Here is a 20,320-nt window from a genome sequence, read left to right as displayed (position 1 = left end):
CTTTGCTCAGAATCTTAATTTAAAGGTCCAGTTACCACTAAAGCTCTGCTGGGTTGATGTATTTAGGTTTTCTGGCCAAGTTTCCTACTGATCTAGTGCTTAACTGCAAATTAGCCTGATTTCAAGAAATATGTAAGTACCATCACTGAGAGAAAAACAGACCCCACAAAAATCTGGCTCAAAGCAGAGAATTTTACTACACTTCCATTCTTCAAGGATAGTTTGAAAAAAAGATCACAGAGCAATCTAAAAGGAAAGGCACAATCTGGAGAGAATAATAAAGAGGTATCAATCCACCATACCACACCATCTCTGACACAATGCCATGACAAGTGGAAAATAACTTAACTCTGTAAAATAGGGAAAAGGCAGTAAAAAATGAATTGTGTTACAGTTTCTAAAACCTGCCTCAATTCAAGAAACAAATGCTCCTGAGCAGTGCCAAGGTGTACAATTTGCACATAAATCTCACATGTCAGCAAGTAGGAAACATAGAAAACCTTAAAAACAGTATCAGAAAATATCAGATTTGTTAAAACTATTGAGATCACTGATTAAAAAAGGTCCCACCTTCAATCCAATAAGATCCATCTCTCATAAGATCCATCCTCCGTGCCACCTGTTTTGATTTTCTCCAATAAATTATATGGCTGACTATTCCCAGAAAACATATTGATGTTTCCTGTAACTGATGCATGATTTTGCTGGATATAAGCATATTTAGAGGCATGTTCTTCAATGGTCAGTTCTTTCTTTTCTGCAGGTTAACAGTTAAGGCTTCAAGGAAGAACTTTTGAGTCAGTTTCTTTTGAAAATACGTGCAACAGGCTATTCCTGTTATGTCATTATAGTGATGCAGTAAAGTGTACTTTCTTGTTCAGAACTCTCTGCATGTTTTTATACCATTCTTCTGAATATATCTAGTCCAGATTAAAATTAATAGGAAAAAAAAAATCTTGAACATCTTAAAAAGGATCCAAATTTGTCCTCAGGGTCAAAAGACCTTCTGGAACAAACAATTGACCTTAGGATCAAAAGACCTTCTAGAACAAACAAAACATATTGCAGAGGCAGGTTCTGATCCAAAGAGTAGGTTGTAAGGTCAAAAAGAGGCAAAAGAAAAGAAGGAATAAACAAATTTTTGCCTAAAGGACAGTGCTGTGTATAATTTTGGATCTTACAAGACTAATCTGGAGATGCAGCAATGGACAAAGTCTAAAAGTGGAAAACTGAACCACACAGATGGCTTTATTTACCAATACCTCTTTAGACCTTTACTTCTTGTCTTCAGTTTCCTGTATTTAGATTGAAGTATTGCCTGTGTAATGCAGGATAAAGGAATGAGTAAGGAATTTTGATTCTTAGCTTTTATTAATCATTAAGCAATGCAGTGTCATTGGTTTGAGTTACACTGTGATGCGCAAAGCACACACAGCTTATAGTGATCATTCTCTCAAAACTTACTGCTAGAGAAAGAAAATTGTACTCACTACAGCACAAGGAGAAAAATAGTGGTAAAAGAATGCCCTGTTCAAATATGTATAAATTAATCATTTATACAGTAATAGGTGAAATGGAGCTATGTATTTCTGGGAAAGGGACATTGGAAAAGGTGCTTCTTAATAGGTCCAAGGCTCTTTTTGCAAGAAATTCTGCATTTCTGATAAAGATGAAATATAATTCAATTATTACTGATTTTTATGGTGGACTAATATCATAGAGTCATATAATATTCTGAGTTGGAAGGGAATCACAAGAATCATGGAAGTCCAGCTGCTGGCCCTGCATAGGACAGCCCCAAGAGACACACCATGTGCCTGAGAGCATTATCCAAATGCTTCTTGAACTCTCTGAGTCTTAGTGCAGACCACTTCCCTGGGGAGTCTGTCCAAGTGCCCAACCACCCTCTGAGTGAAGAACCTTTATGATGATGATAAGAGGTTTAGATGCTGCAGTGAAAGTCACAAACACAATTTTGAATTGAATTGTACATACACTTCCTGGTCAAGTTGCTCAAAAACTGTCCTTGGAAGAGGATTATACACATTAGCTTGGTGTGAGAGTGCTAGTATAAATATCTTGAAATACTCTTCCAGGCTACTATTTGTGGGCTTGTTTGAGCTATTTTGTACATAACCTGTCATCTTTTTACTCAGTCAATTCTACTTGTTTTAGCCTTAATGTCTTTTAAACTGGATGTTAGAGTCCATAGGAATGTATAGCAATATGTCTAAAAGAAAATAAAAAGAATGAGTTCAATGTATGTGTTTTAATGGGGGAAGAGAACTTGGGGAGATAAAGCAGAAAACCTTGAGAGGAGCACAGTATTTGGGAAAAGTACAAGGTCAATGAAAGTAAACTGTTTGCTCTTCCTGGCCTTACAAGTAGCTCTGGAGGAATGCACAGACTTCAGTAGAGTTATACTAGATTTGCAATGCATTGAGAAAGAAGCATATAGTCTCCTGTTTGGTAAATACTCTTTTCATGGTCCCTAGAAAAGTAAAATATGCATGTGTTTAGCATTGCACATGGTGAATATTCCCATTGAGATCTGCATTCAGGAGGAGGGTAGACATGTGTCAGTTTAAATAGATGGTGCTTGTCAAGAATTACTGACTTAAAACTTTTTGGTTTTAATTCTGCATCTGTTAAAATTCTATATAAAGTAATTTATGAGGAAATTTTATGCTTTATTTCCTCTTTTAAATGATGTTTATGTAATTATGTCACCCAATTACTTGTATTAACATACCCTTGTATGCTTTTGCAATTTTCTTCATAGCATTTGCCATTACAATTTAAACAAAAATATTCTACTCAGACAAGCATTTTTAACAAGGAGGAGTTGTTTCTTGCGAAAAAGAATAATTCTTGTGGCAAAAACTGTTGACCTTTTTTCTCTTTCTTTTTGTTCATTTAGTTTGGCTAAAATTACATACATATTCATGTATTTTAATAAGAACAAAGCAGTACTCTTGGATATTTTCCATAAATTTGTTCTCATAAGCAATTTGATAGACATCTACTAGAACTGTAATGGGGGAAGTTTGCAGTAAATCAATCTGCCTGGTTTAGAAAACTAGAATTTATTAACCCATTTCCCAAAGGCCCAACATTACCTATGAGATTAAAAGAAAATTGTCTTTGTTTCTGTTTTACAGTAGGGGCATTTTATAATCAGACTGTATCATCTAATTGTTTCGAAATTTATGCTGTTTTATTGAAGTGAAATCTTTTACCTCACAGGATTAATTGTTTGTTACGTTATGGACAGTCAAAAACTCTGGAAAACGTTGAGCCCATTGCCATTATGTTTTTCAACTGGGATTTTTTGCATTGGCTCTGATCCACTCATATTGCTAACCATGAAAGAATAGTCAATATGCTGTCGAACCAATATGCTTCTGTATAGAAAGCTTCTAGAAGTAGTATCAGTGAAGTGGTACCACTAATAAACTTTCCATTAATTGCTCAAGTACTTCTTGAGAAGAGACGCAGAGGCCACAAACAGGATAACCTGTCACTCCAGTGTGCTAGTCCGAATGTCAGGTAATGGGGCTGGCAGGATATATGAGCTAATATATAAATCAGTTACACTCAGAGCATGAATGAAGTGTTAAGTATGTTCAGGAGAATACTTAAAATTCAAAAGGAAGAGTTGGATTTTTTTTCATTTATGGCCACAGAACTTTGTATTTGTTAACTCCTTGTGTTTTGTTTTCTTTTCCATTGCTTTACCAAGATGAAACACAAACACACACATTTGTTATTGGAACTGTAAAAATTTAATCGGGTGTTCTTTTCAGGGTTTAGCTGGCAAAGCCAGATATTATCCTAAGATTTTTATTAAAATTATATACATGAATGTTTCAGTTCTTTTTGTGTTACGGGAAAAGAAGTGAACATTAGAAGATTCAAAAAATAGTACACATCTTTTAATCTTGCAATGTATCTCCAAATCTGATACTTTTATATACTGTATAAATCTACCCATATAATTCAACTGAAGAACTGAAGCCTTCTCTTATAAAATTTAGTCACTTAAAAAATTTATTCCTTATTTTCTCCTCACTTACCGTAGCATCAGTACTTGATTAATTAATTTGGATTTTTTCTGATCAGTTTCACTTTCTGATTCACATGTATGCACAATTCTTTGGTAGTGATGCTCATGGAAGATTCAGAGGATAGGTTATATACAGACAAAGGAAAAGGCATTTTAAAAAGATTTGTTTGATTTATGTTATGTAAATACAGAAATAGCTATTTAAAAATGTAAAGGTTTTGAGTTGTCAGCATCCCTACAACCACATCTTCCACTGACACTTGCTGTATTCTCAGTACTCAGAAAATGTTGGGGCAGATGCTTGTACACTCTGATACTTTGTATAAAATACAAATACTTATCTCTTGAAAAGAGTTCTGTGGATGGGAATGTGAGGCTCTATAAAGGCCTTTTGTAAAATCCCTTTCTGGCAAGGCAATTTGAAATGTTTTTACCTGCCACCTCCAGAAACATACATAATATATTTTTTTGTTTTCACCTTTCAAGCAATGCTACAATACTAGTAGGAAACAATTCCACCACATTGATATTTTACATAGTTTCCTTTGTTTTACTTTGCTGCACCTTGTACAATTCCACCACATTGATATTTTACATTAGTTTCCTTTGTTTTACTTTGCTGCATCTTGACGTCTCTCTAGCCACTCAATTTTGAAGTTTTAGTTTTGTTGTTGAACAGTCATCATTTTAATGCACTGCAAGTAGTGAAACAAAAAACCTTATTTTTTTTCTTCTGCATTTAATTTGAGATTTTCAGTCAGAAGCAACCGAACAATTTTCAGCACAGGAAGATGCTGTGATGTGCTGTCTACCTTCCAGTATGAACATATTAACACAGATCAGTTTTTTTCCTGCCTAAGTAGCAAAGATTCCCCTTTTCAAAATAAGCAACTGCTCAAAGAAGTCAGAAAGGGAATAGAAACTAGGAATTTCAAACTCCTCACAGCCATAAAGTGTTCCCATCTGTACTATGTACCCATAACCCACTGTTGAACTTTACTCGTGTAGCAGGTAGAGTTGTAAGAAACAGAAAGTTACACTACATGGACAGGAAGAGCAAAGTACAGAAAAGCTATGTCATTTGCTACCAAAGACACTTGAAACTAGTAGTATAAGATCTTCTTTAATCTTGAAGTTAGAATTACTGTGTAATTGTACTGCAAGAGTACTCTGGGACCCCAATTGAAACCCTGCTGTGTAACTCCTGTCTACTCTTGAAAAACATTTGCAAACAATAATACAGAAGACAAAATGCTCATATTTTGGCTGCAAAAGTAAAGAGAAGAAGTAAGAATACATACCACGTTTTCCAAGTAAAGCCCATATTTTCATATAAAGTCAATGCTTAGGTTTAAAAGTACCCCGGTTTTTTTAGCATCAGATTGGTATATGCACTCATTAAATTACTTTAGATATTCTAGTTTCCATTGCAGTCTTCTGTATGGGTAAAACTGATAAAGTATACTTAGGCTATAAATCATGATAAGATATAATGCTCCTAAAAATGTGTTAGCTGCAACCAGTGGCTGAGACATGGCATAAACTTCTTGGGCTGATTTCCTGTTGTGCCACTTGGTCTAAATTCTGCTGAGCCATAAAATAGCATGCAGAAGACAGAGGGAAGAAGTTCAGAATTCTGCCATACCTTTTGAGTTTGAAGGATGAAGCCTGAAATTTAATGCTCCTAAAAATGTGTTAGCTGCAGCCAGTGGCTGAGACATGGCATAAGCTTCTTGGGCTGTTTTCCTGTTGTGCCACTTGGTCTAGAATAGCATGCAAAAGACAGAGGGAAGAAGTTCAGAATTCTGCCATACCTTTTGAGTTTGAAGGATGAAGCCTGAAATTGATGTGATTCCATGAATCATTATATTACTCTTTTAAAAATGAAAAAAAAAAGCAGTGTAGAATTCCATAGTGCTTCACCAATAAAAGGGTAGTTCATAATTACTCAACACATAACTATGGAAAAGACTGCAGAGATAGTATTCTTATGGGTGTAGTAAGCGAAAAGACAATGTCAAAATGGTGTTTTCATGAATAAGCTTTGGAGAAGTCCAGAATTCTGTGAGAACACATATTTGTACGAAGGCAAATTTAGACTCCAATGGCAATATAAAGCCACCTTAACTGTAAAGGTAAATCTTGCGTAATTGGCCAGGTGGGTGCAATTTGAAAACTAAATTTTGCTTGTCTTACTCTTGTACAGTTCATCCCAGAATGGATACTTCTTGAGGAAGATGAGAAAGATTTTGTCCCAAAGGGGGAAAAAAAGCAATGAAAAAAAAAGAGAAGAGGATAATGAAGCAGAAAAGAAAAACCTCCCAAACTTAGGGATCATGTTTGTTAGGATAAAAACCTTAATATTTCAGTGAATTTTACATCTGTTTTAAAGCTCTAGTATGATGAGAGACTTCCTTTAGTTTTTCTCTGGTTTTGTTCCATCAAAATGAAATCACTTTCTCTGGGTGGAAATCCTGATTCTAAGGAGTAGAATCGTCCCTGTAGAACCAATGTGATTTTATATAACTGTTTCAACTCTCACTATTAAGAACTTTCCTGTGACTTCTGGATCACAGATTAATTCCAGAATCCCACATCATCCAAGTCACTAACTGAAATATTGTGAAACTTCACATTATTGTATCTGAAAAGGGTATTGAGATCTTGTTCATGGTACTAGTACTTCACAGTCAAATTATTATAATGCATTTCATTTCAATCTTCCCATCTCTCTTGAGAGTTGCCAGCAAATGGTCCAGAACTTCAGTTAGACTTCTTTTCTATTAGAGTTGTCACTAGCATAGCTCTTGAATTCTTTATAAGCTCTGGTGATGTGATCTAGAATAAAAGCCTGCTTTTGACCTTCAGGCATTGGTATGGCCTTGCTCAAACTTACTTTTTGACCTTTCTATCTCCTGGCATTCTATGCCTTCTCCTTGGATCATCAGCCAAGCTGACTTTCCTGATCTGCACTTGTCACCTTAAAGTAATGGTTACAAGTGTATTGATGCAGTAATGACTTTACAGCCCAGCAAGCTCCACTCATTAAATTGGTTGCAATTTGAACTCTGAAACAAGATAGCATCTCCTGTAATTATATTTAAATAAACTAAGGTAAGAACTGTGGTATTTAGTTAGTGACAGATTGTCTTTCTTTATATTTTATACTTTGTCCCAGGACGTTGTACGCATAATTAAAAAAAATAATGCGTATACTATTGTATAGTATGTTTATGATATATGAGCACATTGACATGAAATTTAATGGTGCAATTAGCAACAGTATTTTCTGTGTTATTCATAAAAGCTGTTGCAGTATTTTACACTGCTTCCTAGTAATTGGTATATTAGTAATCCAGGTGATGGGGAGAGAAATATTCTGTGATGGTAACTGCTTTATTTCAGAAACATCGAGGCTTTATATATATGTTCACTGTCTTAGTTCCACATTGCTTTTCCTTCACAGTTTACAAGTATGCACATTTTGCTGCCACATAGGCTCTTCATCACTTTGGAAAAGTGAAGGAAAAGAAGTGGAAGCTCTGTAACCTGTATTTACTGGCCTAATTTCAGTCTCTTTAAAATCAGCTTGAGTCTAATGTAATTCTAATGAAAATCAGGTAGTATAACACTTGAAAAAGATCAAATTTAGGCAATAGGAACTGAGTGTATAGAGTGTGTATCTTCCAGAAAATAAACAGATATTTTTATAGGTTCTTACTTGGAGTTCAAAAGATACTCTTTTGCAATATTTGAGAGCTAATAATGGGTATTACATGGTTAATGCAACAGAGTAGCTGTCATGTTTTCCTTTTTTCTTTTACATTTTCTTCTTTCTTTCTGCACATTCACCTCTTCTTGAACAGAAATAAAAGGTTCAAGGCTTGTCAGCATCAGTTTATAGATAGCTGTTTAAAAATAATGAGGTATTGGGTATTGTAAGGCTCAGGGCTGTCTTGCCAGACTCATTTATTTCCATTCACCTTTTGTCAGAATTGCAGACAGAAGACATTCAATTAAAACTTGTCACCTGTTGCATGTGACCTAATTTGTATTTGTGAGTGTCACAGATTAGGATACATAGCTTCATATGGAGCCATTAAAAAGCAACAGTAGTTGTAAAGCAACAGTAGTAGTATTAAACATTTTATGCCACATTTTCTTCATGTGAACATCTTTGTTTATGGACCATTCTTCAATGGAAATTACTTGTGCTAAGAAATAATAGAATTTATTTACACAAAATCTCATTTGCATGGGAAAAGTAAGTGGATTTTATGCACGTTCTTTTGTGTTTTAATGCATAAATGACAGTGCACAAAATTTCAGCATGTAGATGATTAGTTCATGCAAAGTTAATGTTCCTTTCAAGAGAGGTTGAGTACTGAGCTGTGTAAGTAATACATTTATCAGTTCTTTTGTCAAACTGAAAAAAACAAGCCTCTGGGCTTTAACCTAAGAGATGTTTTTATCAGTTCCTTGGCCAAAATGCAACCTTCTCATCTCCTTCTCCCAGGACAAAAATGGAATTTCAAAAATGTTGCTTACATTTGGTTGCCTAGAAACTTTGCTAACAATTAAACATAAACTTAATCTGTAATGGAACATTGTTTTCAAACAGAAAAGCCATATTTTTCTCTTTTGATTTCTCAACCTGGAACAATTCACTAAATATTTTAATTAGCCTGATTATTTTGGAGGGTTTTTTATAATAAACTATTTTTTTGCAAATTGTTCTCAGAGGAACAGATTATAGTCACAGAGTAAGTTAGATATTAAAGTAATAAACATTGTTTTGTCTTTCAGTCCGTTATATGGGTCGGTTCATGAATTGTATAGGCACCTCTAGGGGACAGGCAATTTTATCCCATATTAACAAATACTTTTTGCTACTAACTGAATGTGAAGTAGGAGGATGATTTTTAAACTTCCCATGCTACACTAAATAATGTGTTTAATAGTGCAGATAGCTATTGGAATACAAAACACTAAAGCCTTCCCCTGCTAGTTGTTAATTCAGCTATAGATCGGGAAAGCTTTAATGTGAGTCATAGCTTTTATCTTCTTTGATGACTTAGGACTCTGTTTTCAAAATATTACCTGCCTGGTAGACACATATTTTATATCTCTAGTTGAATTTTTACCTGCATATGGTATGATCCAAATACTTCGTAAACTCTTTTCAGAAGCTCTCTGGCAAGCTTGTAATTCAGCACATAAAACAAATATGCAGATCTAGAAAAAAATATAGCTCATATTATCCTTTTTCTTCATGCTGTTTTGCTTCCTGCATGTTTCCACTGTATTCAGAGAAGACTTTCATGGTTTAAAGAAAGCATTTTTTTGACTATAGATCTTTCAGACTGTAGGGTTAATGGACTGGCCTCACACTTCTCTAATCCCAAACTATAGAGGTTACTGAGTTGTCTAAGAGTATCCAGATGACTCTGCATTCTTAAATCTAAATGCATTCTGTCTGTGTTCATGGTGGAAAAAATCAACTGGTTTTTCTGTTCTGTGTGAATAAAAGCAAAACTTAAGAGTTTATAATATTCACTCAAGCTTACTCAGCAACCTTAGAAATAATCACAATATGTTCAAGTGCATTGGAACACCATCAAGACGTTGTCTCAAAGGAGAACCACATCAGAACCTGCCATTAAAATTCTATTTGCTCTTTCCAGTTTTGCTGTTAATCAGGGGGGTTTTTGCCTCTGGTACTGATGCTCCTCTAAAGCTTGGCTAGATGAAGTTATGTGGGTAACTGTTCTTACTGGTCTCACTGTAAAATTGAAGGTACTGCTGGGAATCTTACAGACATCTGTAGAAAATTAATTTTTAACCAATTACATATCTCAAAAATTGAGATAGGAATCTATTTCATACATATCAAATGCAGTGTTAGAGGTGGAGCTTGCCAGAATGGTGTTGTAAAACATACCCACTTGCCATAGATCTCTTACGTAAGGGGAACAGGAAGGGAACAGATTTTTTAATTTCTGAAGGAAGTCAAGATTGCAGGTTTGATTCTGATCTCAAACCTGTTCTTTACTGATGTACTGGAAGGTAGAGAGGGATTTTTGATTTATTCAGATACTTGTTCATATTTAAGTGAACTAGATTTATTTTTTTCCAAAATAAAAAGCTACCCCCAGTTATAGATAATGAACAATTTCTTACAGGGACTCCTGTGTTGGTAGGTCTTGATTTGAAGGATTGGGCTAAGGCCTTCCATTTAGCCTAGGAATTTTCTGTGGGTTTAGAGTTCTGTGGAAAGGACAAGAATATTTGTGGGTCAAGTGAAAAACTGAACACTGGAAACTTGAAGCCAAGGTAAGGAGGAGGGGACAGAAAATAAGAATTGAAGTAGATGATAAAAGATTAAATAGTATACTTTGAATACAGCCTGGATCTGTATGGAAAATGCGATGACATGGTTAAACAGGATTATCATCCTGAGGACCTGAATTGCAAAACCAGTAATATATTGGGGTAAGGGCAATCTTTTTGATTATGTAGCATAGAGGTCTTCAAGGCAATGTGAGAAAAGGACTACAGAATAGGAATAATAATTTACATTTGTTGGTGAGGGAGGAACAGATGAAGAAATGGAGAGAAAATTAGTTCAGGTTTGCCTGTTAAATTTGTTTAGATTGAAGTACCTGGTAGGTACTTGGTATTTGGTACATCAGCTCTAGTCTTCAGTTATTTCTGTGCAAGACTATGTGGACACATTCACTGTAGAGTAAGTGCCCAATGTAACTTTGTTGTGTGTTGGTAAGCATTTGATGGAAATCATGCAAAGATTCTGTAAGGAACCAGGAGGTAAAACTTTTTTTTGCAGAAGCTTGTATAGTGACTATGAAAGCATATTTTTCCCCTCAAGACCAGCTGGAGAAATTCTTATGTTGTATCAGTGTGTATAATAGCTTTTCTTAAAAATGTAGCTATTGCATTAATTTACATAGTTTCTATTTCCATATATTACAGTCCTAGTCTAACCTTTATCTTCTGAGATTTGTGAATCATGTTTAAATGTGTGACTGTCCACCACTCCTGAACAGATGAGCTCATGAGTTCATGAGTTGTGCTTGTCCCAAGATGTAAAGTGCACTTGACTGTTGAAAGTAACTGGTTTCCTAACTGTAGTAAGTCTGATCTTCCTATTTGTACCCTGTGGTCATCCCTATTTTTCTTATTAGGACTCTTGGTTTTGTTTCTCTGTTGAAGGATTTTAAAATGAGCATTACAGAATGTGGAGAATCAAATTCCTTGTCTCCAATGGAGCTGTGTGTTCAGTGACATTAATGGATGTTTTGACCCTGAAGAACTGCAGTCATAATACATACAGTGCAATTCATTCAGAGATGTTACAAGAGTTCATATGGGTGGAGTGGGTATCTTCCTTTTCACTTTACGGTTGAGGACTGATAGGGTGAGTGAACTGAGTTGCTCAAGACTCTGGAAAGCCACATGCACAGCAGAGCTAAAGCAGAGGTCTATTTAACTTCTCTGTGGCACACTAGCTAGTTGCCACTTTTAATAGTCTACAGACTATGTGTGGAACTACAGCAATTACCTCTATGATCAAGATGTAAAGCTGCTCTTACCTGAAATGAAGATCTTTGTGGACAAAATTGTTTTTCTTTCTTCCTTTTGTTTTTGTAACAAAGGAGGCATCAGTTTTTGCTGTCTTGAGAGCAGATAAATGTATTTTATGTAATGAATTCTCTCATACAGGCTATAGGAGTTACGGGGGGAAATGCATGCATATACTTAGGAACCTCTGGATTTCAGTTTGCTACCTGCCAAACTTCAGTTTTTTTGGAATGTCAGATGGGTATGGTTTCTTAAGCGGTCTTGAATTGTGTTTATGTCTATAAAGACTCTTGGGAAGCAAGACTTAGGGTGTGTTAGAGTATCAGAAACTGATTATTAATTATCTACTTTCATATAGTAGCATAGAATCATAGAATTTTAGGGGTTGGAATGGACCTGACAGATCATCTAGTCCCAACGCCCCCTGCCATGGACAGGGACGCCTCTCCCCTAGACCAGGATGCTCAAGGCCTCATCCAACCTGGCTTTGAACACTGCCAGGGTTGGGGCAGCCACTACTTCTCTGGACAACTTGTTCCAGTGTCTTACCACCCTTAGAGTAAAAAACTTTTTTCTAATATCCAACCTAAACTTCCCCTACTTCAGTCTGGACCCATTACCCCTTGTAATTGCAGTTCCTAGCAAAGAGTCCCTCTCCAGCTCCCCTGTAGGCCCTTCAGATATTGAAAAGTTGCTCTGAGGTCTCCAGGCAGTCTTGTCTTCTCCCGGCTGAACAGCCCCAACTCCCTCAGCCTGTCTTCACAGCAGAGATGCTCCAGCCTTCTGATCAACTTCATGTTGATAAGTACTAGGAGCAAAGAAAATTTAGGAGTCAAAATGATGGTAAATTCTGTATCAGTTTTAATGAAAGGGTTATAAACCTCTAATTTATAGTCTATTGGTATTATATTATCAAAAATGTTTTCACATTAGAACCAGAATCAGTTCTATAATACACTTAGGTAATTTTAAAATGTACAATACAATTTCTCCCCGGTTATTTAGAAATTTTTTTTCAAAAATAAAGCTTTATTTACAGGTATAGCCATGTATATTAGGTAAGGGCATGGATCTAAGTAAAATTTTGCTATTGTTACATTTGTATTTCCTCCCATTGAATATGTGAATGACTCGAATGTGTATCTCGTCAAATGCAAAGGAGGTAAAAAAATTGTTCATCTTGGTAGATTTATATTATTTTAATTTAAGCTTCAGTTCCATTACTTTTTGATTAAATATACTTCTGCCTGATGCTATCCATCTTTTATCACTATGAAATCTGCTCCCAAGCAGAAAGAAGGATGGCATCTGAATTATGCAGAAATCATTTTATATCTCTTTTTCTTCAAACGCTGGGCAGTCTTTTTCATAATCCCACCAATATTGCATGTGGCTTGTTCTAATCCTCCATCTCTTTCTGAATATTCAACTGTTAAACCTTGGTCTTTTGCTGTTTGTTTTTATGGCAATGTATTGTCCTGGATGTAATTTGCTTCGGGTGTAGCTCAAACTCCTGATTCAGGGGTGAAGAACACTGAGTTCTGAAAAGACTGGACAACCATGCTCTGTTGGTTGAATCACTATAAATTTTATCAAATAGCTCAGGCCATGAATCAGCTACGAGTTATATAGGTAACTACCGTAAATAAGATTTCATTCATAACTATACACTGACCTTTTTGGGTATGTGATTGGTTTGTTTTATCATAAATTAAAAATAAAGGCAGGAAATACAAGGAAAGGAGGAACAAAACCACCCCTTGTTTGGTCTTGGATTTCTGGCTAGTTGCCAAAATAGTTTTTCCTCACCAAAGCCCAATCAATCCCCTTTGAGTTTTGAGAATGAAAGAGGATTGACTCATGTTTCATGGTAACTAGACTGTGCTACCAGTGCAAGTTCATAGGCAGAACATAAACTCTGTGCTGTGTTCTTCCTATGCACATAAACTGTAAATTCTTTTGTGGTGGCTTCCCTTCCTGCCCAGAAGCCAGTTCTGGAGGCATTTCATGCAAGGGAGAGATCAGAGAGACGGAAAGTATTAGAATAGGGCACAATGATGACAGTAGAAAACAGAAAAGGAGGGAGGAGAGCCAAAATAGACAATGAAAAGAGAAGTGAGAAAGTGAGTTGCACTTTGTTACATTGCTCACAGGGATCATTGATATGTAATGTGTCCTTGTATTCTTGGGTAGCTAAATACATGTCATTAGGGACAAATTTTGCACTTGTTATTAGTTGTCCTGTTGCCCTGCATATGTGCCAAGTTTTTCAACTTCAGTGTTATGTTACTACTTGCTTATAGTCACATTCATCTTGGTTGTCTGGAAATCTGCCTGGGTGACTCAGAAAGAAATAAAAATATTTCATGGTTTTATTGGACCTACTGTCTTTCTACCCTTCCTCCTTTTTTTCATTTTGTTGATGAGAGCAGCTATAGCTTGTTTCAGGAAGGTAGAATCCTATATATCCATACGAAACAGGTAGCAGAATGTTTCATTGAAGCAATGAACAGTATGGAGGTAGAACACAAATGTTAGTTCATCATTGATGACATCTAAATGCACAGCCATACGATTTCTTTCAAACCCACAAGAACCATTTCAGGTCTTTAAGCCACATATATATTCTTATTTTACTAAGGATGCTTCCTTTGTATCCTCTGGCCATGTTAATCCATCTTAATTAAAAGCATTGCTTTTATCTGTCTCAACTGTATACAGCACTCATTGTTTCTAAAGTTCTAATTCTGTTCTGTTAGACTGTTAGACTGTTAGAAGTCTGTTAGACTTCTATATCCATGGTGCTACAGCTTTGAACTTCTGCTTCTGGCAAAGATAACTTAAGATCAGAGTCTTTCAAATGGAAACTAAACTTGTTAGCTTTTTCTATTAATATATAAACATGAATGAATGGTTTTAAATGAACAGGAAATTATGTTGTATACTTAGTCTCACATGTGTGAAAATCTAACCAGCATGCAAATACTTATAGTGCTTATTTTCCTTGCTTTATAAAATTAGTCTTTTGAAATAAACATGCTTTCTATATAAATATTGGAAAGCAGGAAATATAAGATTGTTACTTGAAAGGCATCCTCATAATATATTTGATTACATGTTTTCTTATTTTTCCAAATGTAGGTGTTCGCCTAGACAGAGTACGCGGAGGTCGCCAGAAGTACAAGCGCAGAATAGATGCAGAGAATAGCCCATACCTGAACCCTCAGCTAGTTCAGCCAGCAAAAAAGCCATGTGAGTACAACAGATGCACAAAATTTCTCTATGGGTACAAGGTATTGACTCCTAGCCCTGTTTGCTAGGCTCCTTCTAACTAGAACAAGGGTTTGGTCAGAAGATATTACTATGAAGGCTATATCAATTTAGCTGTTAACAGGTTTTGTCTTAAATATGCTCATCTCTCTCAAGTGGAGTTGAACAAAGAGTGTTTTTACAGGTGGAAGTGTATAAAAGCATGGTTTATGCAGTGCAAATTTTACATTTACAGGTTATCTTTATTTTCAGTGGTACATAAAATGGTTCATACTGTGAACATTAGTTCATTGAAGCTTCTAGTTTCAGATTTCACAAGAAAGCGATTTTTGTAGTTTTCACTAACTAAATGAGTTTGACTGCTCAACCTCCCAGTGAAAATACATTAAGAGCCTCATTAATTTATACCTATAGATTAATACACTACCTAGCATTAGATTAAAACAGCAATATGCCACATTAATAACAAAGCAGAGATTGGTAGTTTGGGCTCTAGTAGTACCATCATGGATTTTTTTGCTTTGTTTTGTTATGTTTTAATAATGTCCTTGATTGTATCTCGCCAGGCTGAAATTAAGAGAGAGAGAGAGAGAGAGAGATGATCATGTCATTGCTAAAATACAAGTTCCATCCTCTTTGCGATTAACTAAAAATAGTTAGGGGTTTTGCTTTGCAGCTTATATAAACTCAAGCAGTGACTGTACTAATTCCATGAAGTAAATTTAATAGCATTATAGCTGTAGTGTAAGAGGCTAGTCTGTTACCCTGCACAGACATACACGCTATATCAAGTGTTGTAAACTCTTCCAAATTCAAATGAGAATACACACATCCAGTTGCTCCTGCCGAGAAGGTTAATTTGCTCCTAAAATGGATAAATAAACCAGAGAAATAAGGAGGGCAAATTTCCCCTTTTCTCCCGTTTGCCTTTGCCCCTAAGCCTCTGACAATACTCTGACAAATGTCAGTTTTAGCCTCTTGAAAATACTTGGCTGTACGGAAAATGGAGTTTGTTTCCGATCATGTTCCCCAGTAGGGGACAGTGCTGTGTACAATACGTTTGAGCATATGGGGATCTGGAGAGCAAATAAACAGTCTTTGAACTGTAAGTGAAAGGGCATTTTAGCTGTGTCAAAGAAAAAACAGCCAGTTTTACATAAAATTAAGGCTTAAGTGAACATATGGCATAGTTTCCTTTTGCCTTTCCAAAAAACATTATGCTGATTATATTCCTTCAATTGTCCAATCTGGCATCTTCTACTCAGCCTACATAAGCTGTCCCACTGTTCTGTAAATACGATCTAGGGCTGCACTAAGCAGATTTTGCACATTATAATAAAAACTTTCTGATAATACAATAAAATTTAATAAACTCTAATGCTTAATTTCATTAGAGGTTTAGTTTTCCTGGGTGCACAGATTGTCAGTTTTTCATTTATTTGGAATCGTCATTGAGTAGAAATGTTGATAGCAAAACATACCAAAAACACCAGGACCAAACAGACAAAAAAAAAAATTCCAACCCAAAAGCCCCAAGCCCTTAAGATATGAACAGAGGTTGATGCAGTTGCACCGAAGCACAAGAATCTCTCTGTAAACCCAAGATTACTGCAAAGTGGTGCATTACATTACCTTTAAGATGATAACTACACCAGCTTCTGTAAGCTCCATTTGTCTCAGATTAACTAACCTCCTCATAAATCATTACTCATTATCTAATTGCCTCCCTTCACTTTCCTTAGCTTGTGCAATTACAAACATTTTTGTAACAAACATTTATAAAACTTAATTTTCAAATTCTGACAGATAAGTGTCAAGACTTTTAAGTGTTGAATCAGTTTTGTGTGGAAGTAGCCTGGTCAATTTTCTGGACCCTGACTGATAGTTTGTGCATAACAAAGGCATAGGAATGAAAATTGAGTTCTATTGATTCTAATTAGGGAAACATTAAATAAGATTTACTTAGAAACAGTGCTCGTGGCTATTCAATTTCCTGAGTGATGGAGATTTCTGAGTACATTCAAAATTTTCCTATGTTCTGTATAAATGCATGTGCTAATGCATGTACCTTTACCCCCTATAGGGAAAAAACGAATTTTTGGAGGCTCTTTCCTATACCTGCTTCTGGTCTCTATTGTATTTTCCAGCCTCACCATGAAATCCAATGGCTTGCCCATAGATCTTATTGATTGTAAAAATAAAATTTTAAAAAATTGAGATTTTGCAAATCCTGAGTCAAATATACAATATTGCTGAATCATCTACAGAATGCCATTGGTGAGGAACCTCAAACAAAAATGAAAGGGGTTCTTTGGCCAGTTCTTCTGCTGGAGGGAAAAAGTCCAAGAACTTGGGGATGGGAGTGCTCCTTCATTAATCAGTGGTTAAAAACCCACAGAGTTGAAGTCCTCAGCTACATATGTTTGGATGTTAAGAAACTCTAATTTATTTATCCTACTTTTCAAATCATGTAAAAGTACTGAAATTTGGGAAGTAGTAATGTTATCTTTTCTCATTTGTGTGTTTTCTGTGTAAAATTGAATGGGATATGAAGAGACTATTTAAAAAAAAATTTAAAAAAATATGTGCAAAGGCTGTTTGCCAATATAAGTTAAACCTACCATCTGTCATCTTTAAATAAGAATAGAATTCCTCATTAATCAGGTTGATAATCAGTAGAATACTGAGACCAAGAATTCCTCAGTTGGCATAGTTCCTATAGTTCATATAAAGCATGAATATATCCCCTTGTAATAAAACATGTTTGATGTGATGGTTTCCAGTTGGGTCTTGCACTTATTATATGAAGGACTAACATATATCACAACTTCTGACACACAAATTTGGAATAAGGCAAGAATTGTAGGGACAGTAGATCAGAATCAAGGTGTATATGTCACAAAAGGGCAATAAAGTATCAGAAAGCTGAATCAAGTGAGTATTTTATGGAAATATGTCATGGGCTAGTAGGGATTCTCTCTGACACTGCTGGGAAAGTCACATCCCAGTCAGCTTCCATTGATGAAGGACAGTCTGGTCCATCCTATGACTTATATGCAGACGGGAAAGTCATACTAATTCTGGCAGCTTTCTCTGCAGTCAGAAAATACTTGGCACTTCTCACAGTGGAAACACATTCATACCAAGCCCCATAACTCTTTATCCTACCCAAAGGAACAGATTCGTGTAAAATCTCTAAAGGGTGCCATTTGGGCTTTAAATTCTGGTGGTGCATTTGAGGTCACAAGATGTAGCTACCATGAAAAGCGAAATGTAAATATATTGGGAAGTATAGTATTTTTTAGTTCTGCCTTCTCAGAGTAACAAATCAGGCTCCTGTATAGAGATAAAATATTTCCGTTGTGCCTCCACATGGATATAGTGCTCATTTTATGTTTATCCTACTTATAGAATAGCAACACTGTATTGTAAATCTTCCAGGCTCTTCTATTCTTTTTTCTTCTCTGCACTTTTCCATATAACATAATTGATTATTCCAAATAGATTTCACAAGTCATCTGGATGAAAAAGTAAATATTAAACATGAGTGAAAATGCTATATAGATAAAAATAACCAGTGTGTGACTATGATAAAGTATCATTCTTTGCAGAAAACCATTTTTTTTAGGTAGCGTCTGCATACTTTTATACTTTGCTTAGTTTTACACTCTTTATTCTCATTGATTTTAATGGTTATTCCTGTCTGGAAATGAGAGGAGGTCATAAGTCTATTTTTGTACTTATGGAAGCTAATTTTATACATGATTCTTAAGTTTCTCTATTTTACTGAACAGCAAGTATAAGACAACACCCCATTTTTCTCACAGCATAGGCCTTAAGGAATACAGATTATTTCTTAATATTTCAACAGGCATGTTACCCATAGTATAGGATGCATGAGATAATGAGCACTGGCAAAATCCTGAGACCATTTTTGTTGCAACAGTTTAGCAGCACCATCTAACATAAACGATGGTAGCTGGAGGTGCTGACAGAAGTTACAGATTTCAGGAAGTAGTTGCTTGTGTTATTTGGTCTCTCAAAATACACCTGCCTTTGGGCATGGGGGGAATTGCAGATAATTAGAGGGGGCAAAACCTTTATATTTGCACAATCCAAAATACATTATAATGCATGAATTTTGTTCTGTAAAGTTTGTATTCCAGTAATAGAAGGTAATCACGTATTTTACTATCTTAAGAACATACTGTCTGGCTTGATAAACATGGTTAGTGGATCAGATGTGTTTGCGCTGTAACCACTTGTGGAAGCCATCGAAGTTACAGTAAGGTGTAATTAGATTCAGTGTCTTAAGACAAATTCTTGTGCACTTTGAAATCTAAGCCATCTGTCTGAAATGTAGAATGATGCTACTGGTGATCCTATATTGTTCTGGACCATTTTTACAGATAACAAGATTGTCTCCCATTTACTGGTGGCTGAACCAGAGAAGATCTATGCTATGCCTGACCCCACTGTTCCAGACAGTGACATCAAAGCACTTACCACTCTTTGTGACCTGGCAGACAGAGAACTGGTGGTGATCATTGGATGGGCTAAGCATATTCCAGGTACGTACAGTATTTACTGCAAATAGATGACATGCAGAAATCATTGCATGAGTTGTTCTGTTCTGGTAAAAAATATGATTTTTTTTTTCTCTCCCTACAATGCATAAAGTTCTCTTAAGGCTCTGGATTGTTCATGTAGAGCATAGGTTGGATGATAATATATCTTACCTTGGAAGTAGTATTATTGTTGCTATGTTACTAGTGTTATTATGTCATTATGTTTAAATGCTGCTTACTGAATGAATTTTTTCATATATTGCTCTCATTAAGATAAACATACGTTGCTATCTCCTGGTATGAAGGGTAGTACAAGTCCTCTCCTCTGTACTCACCTGAGTCAGTGGTACTTGAACGTAAGTGTGGCTCCTTTGTTACATAAATACAGCACTATCTTATATTGACCACAGGAGGCACAGAGGAATTGTTCCCTTCATTGGTTGAACTAATGTGAGAACTGAATTGTACCAGCAATTCAGTAGAAAGAACTGAATTGTACCAAAAAGTCTCCTCTTACAACTTGCTATTTCCTTGGTCTGCATGAAATAGACTGCAGTCTATATCACGTAAGTGTGTTGATATTATAAAAGCTGACTGGCACTCTTATTAGCAAGAAAAATGGAAGTCATTAAAAGCAGTTTCTCAGAAGATAAGTGATTCCTTTAGATAACATTTCAGGTAGAATCCTCCCTTCCCCCCAGTGCTGAGGTATCTGTTCTTGCTCTGTGAACTAGCACACAAACTTACAGAAGTCTCCAGGGTTCTCAGCCTATCAGGTTTCACAAATGGTAAAGTCACACACACACAAAAAAACCCT

General features: G+C 35.8%; 1 protein-coding gene across 1 annotated transcript in view; it reads left to right on the top strand.

Annotated features, from left to right (window-relative positions):
* LOC103806538 (estrogen-related receptor gamma) overlaps window positions 1-19,506 on the top strand; it is a gene marked incomplete at its 3' end in the record, with an annotated part of 77,244 nt that extends 57,738 nt beyond the window's left edge. The window contains exons 3-4 of the mRNA XM_009079244.1: window positions 14,807-14,917; window positions 19,345-19,506. Coding sequence (XP_009077492.1) covers window positions 14,807-14,917; window positions 19,345-19,506 — 273 coding nt within the window. The remainder of the gene's footprint in view (window positions 1-14,806; window positions 14,918-19,344) is intronic.
* Between the last annotated feature and the right edge of the window lie 814 nt (window positions 19,507-20,320).

This window comes from Acanthisitta chloris, unplaced genomic scaffold (assembly GCF_000695815.1).
Source record: "Acanthisitta chloris isolate BGI_N310 unplaced genomic scaffold, ASM69581v1 scaffold7287, whole genome shotgun sequence".
NCBI lineage: Eukaryota > Metazoa > Chordata > Aves > Passeriformes > Acanthisittidae > Acanthisitta > Acanthisitta chloris.
Note: the sequence above shows the minus strand (reverse complement) of the source record. Positions and strands in the feature narration are given on the sequence as shown.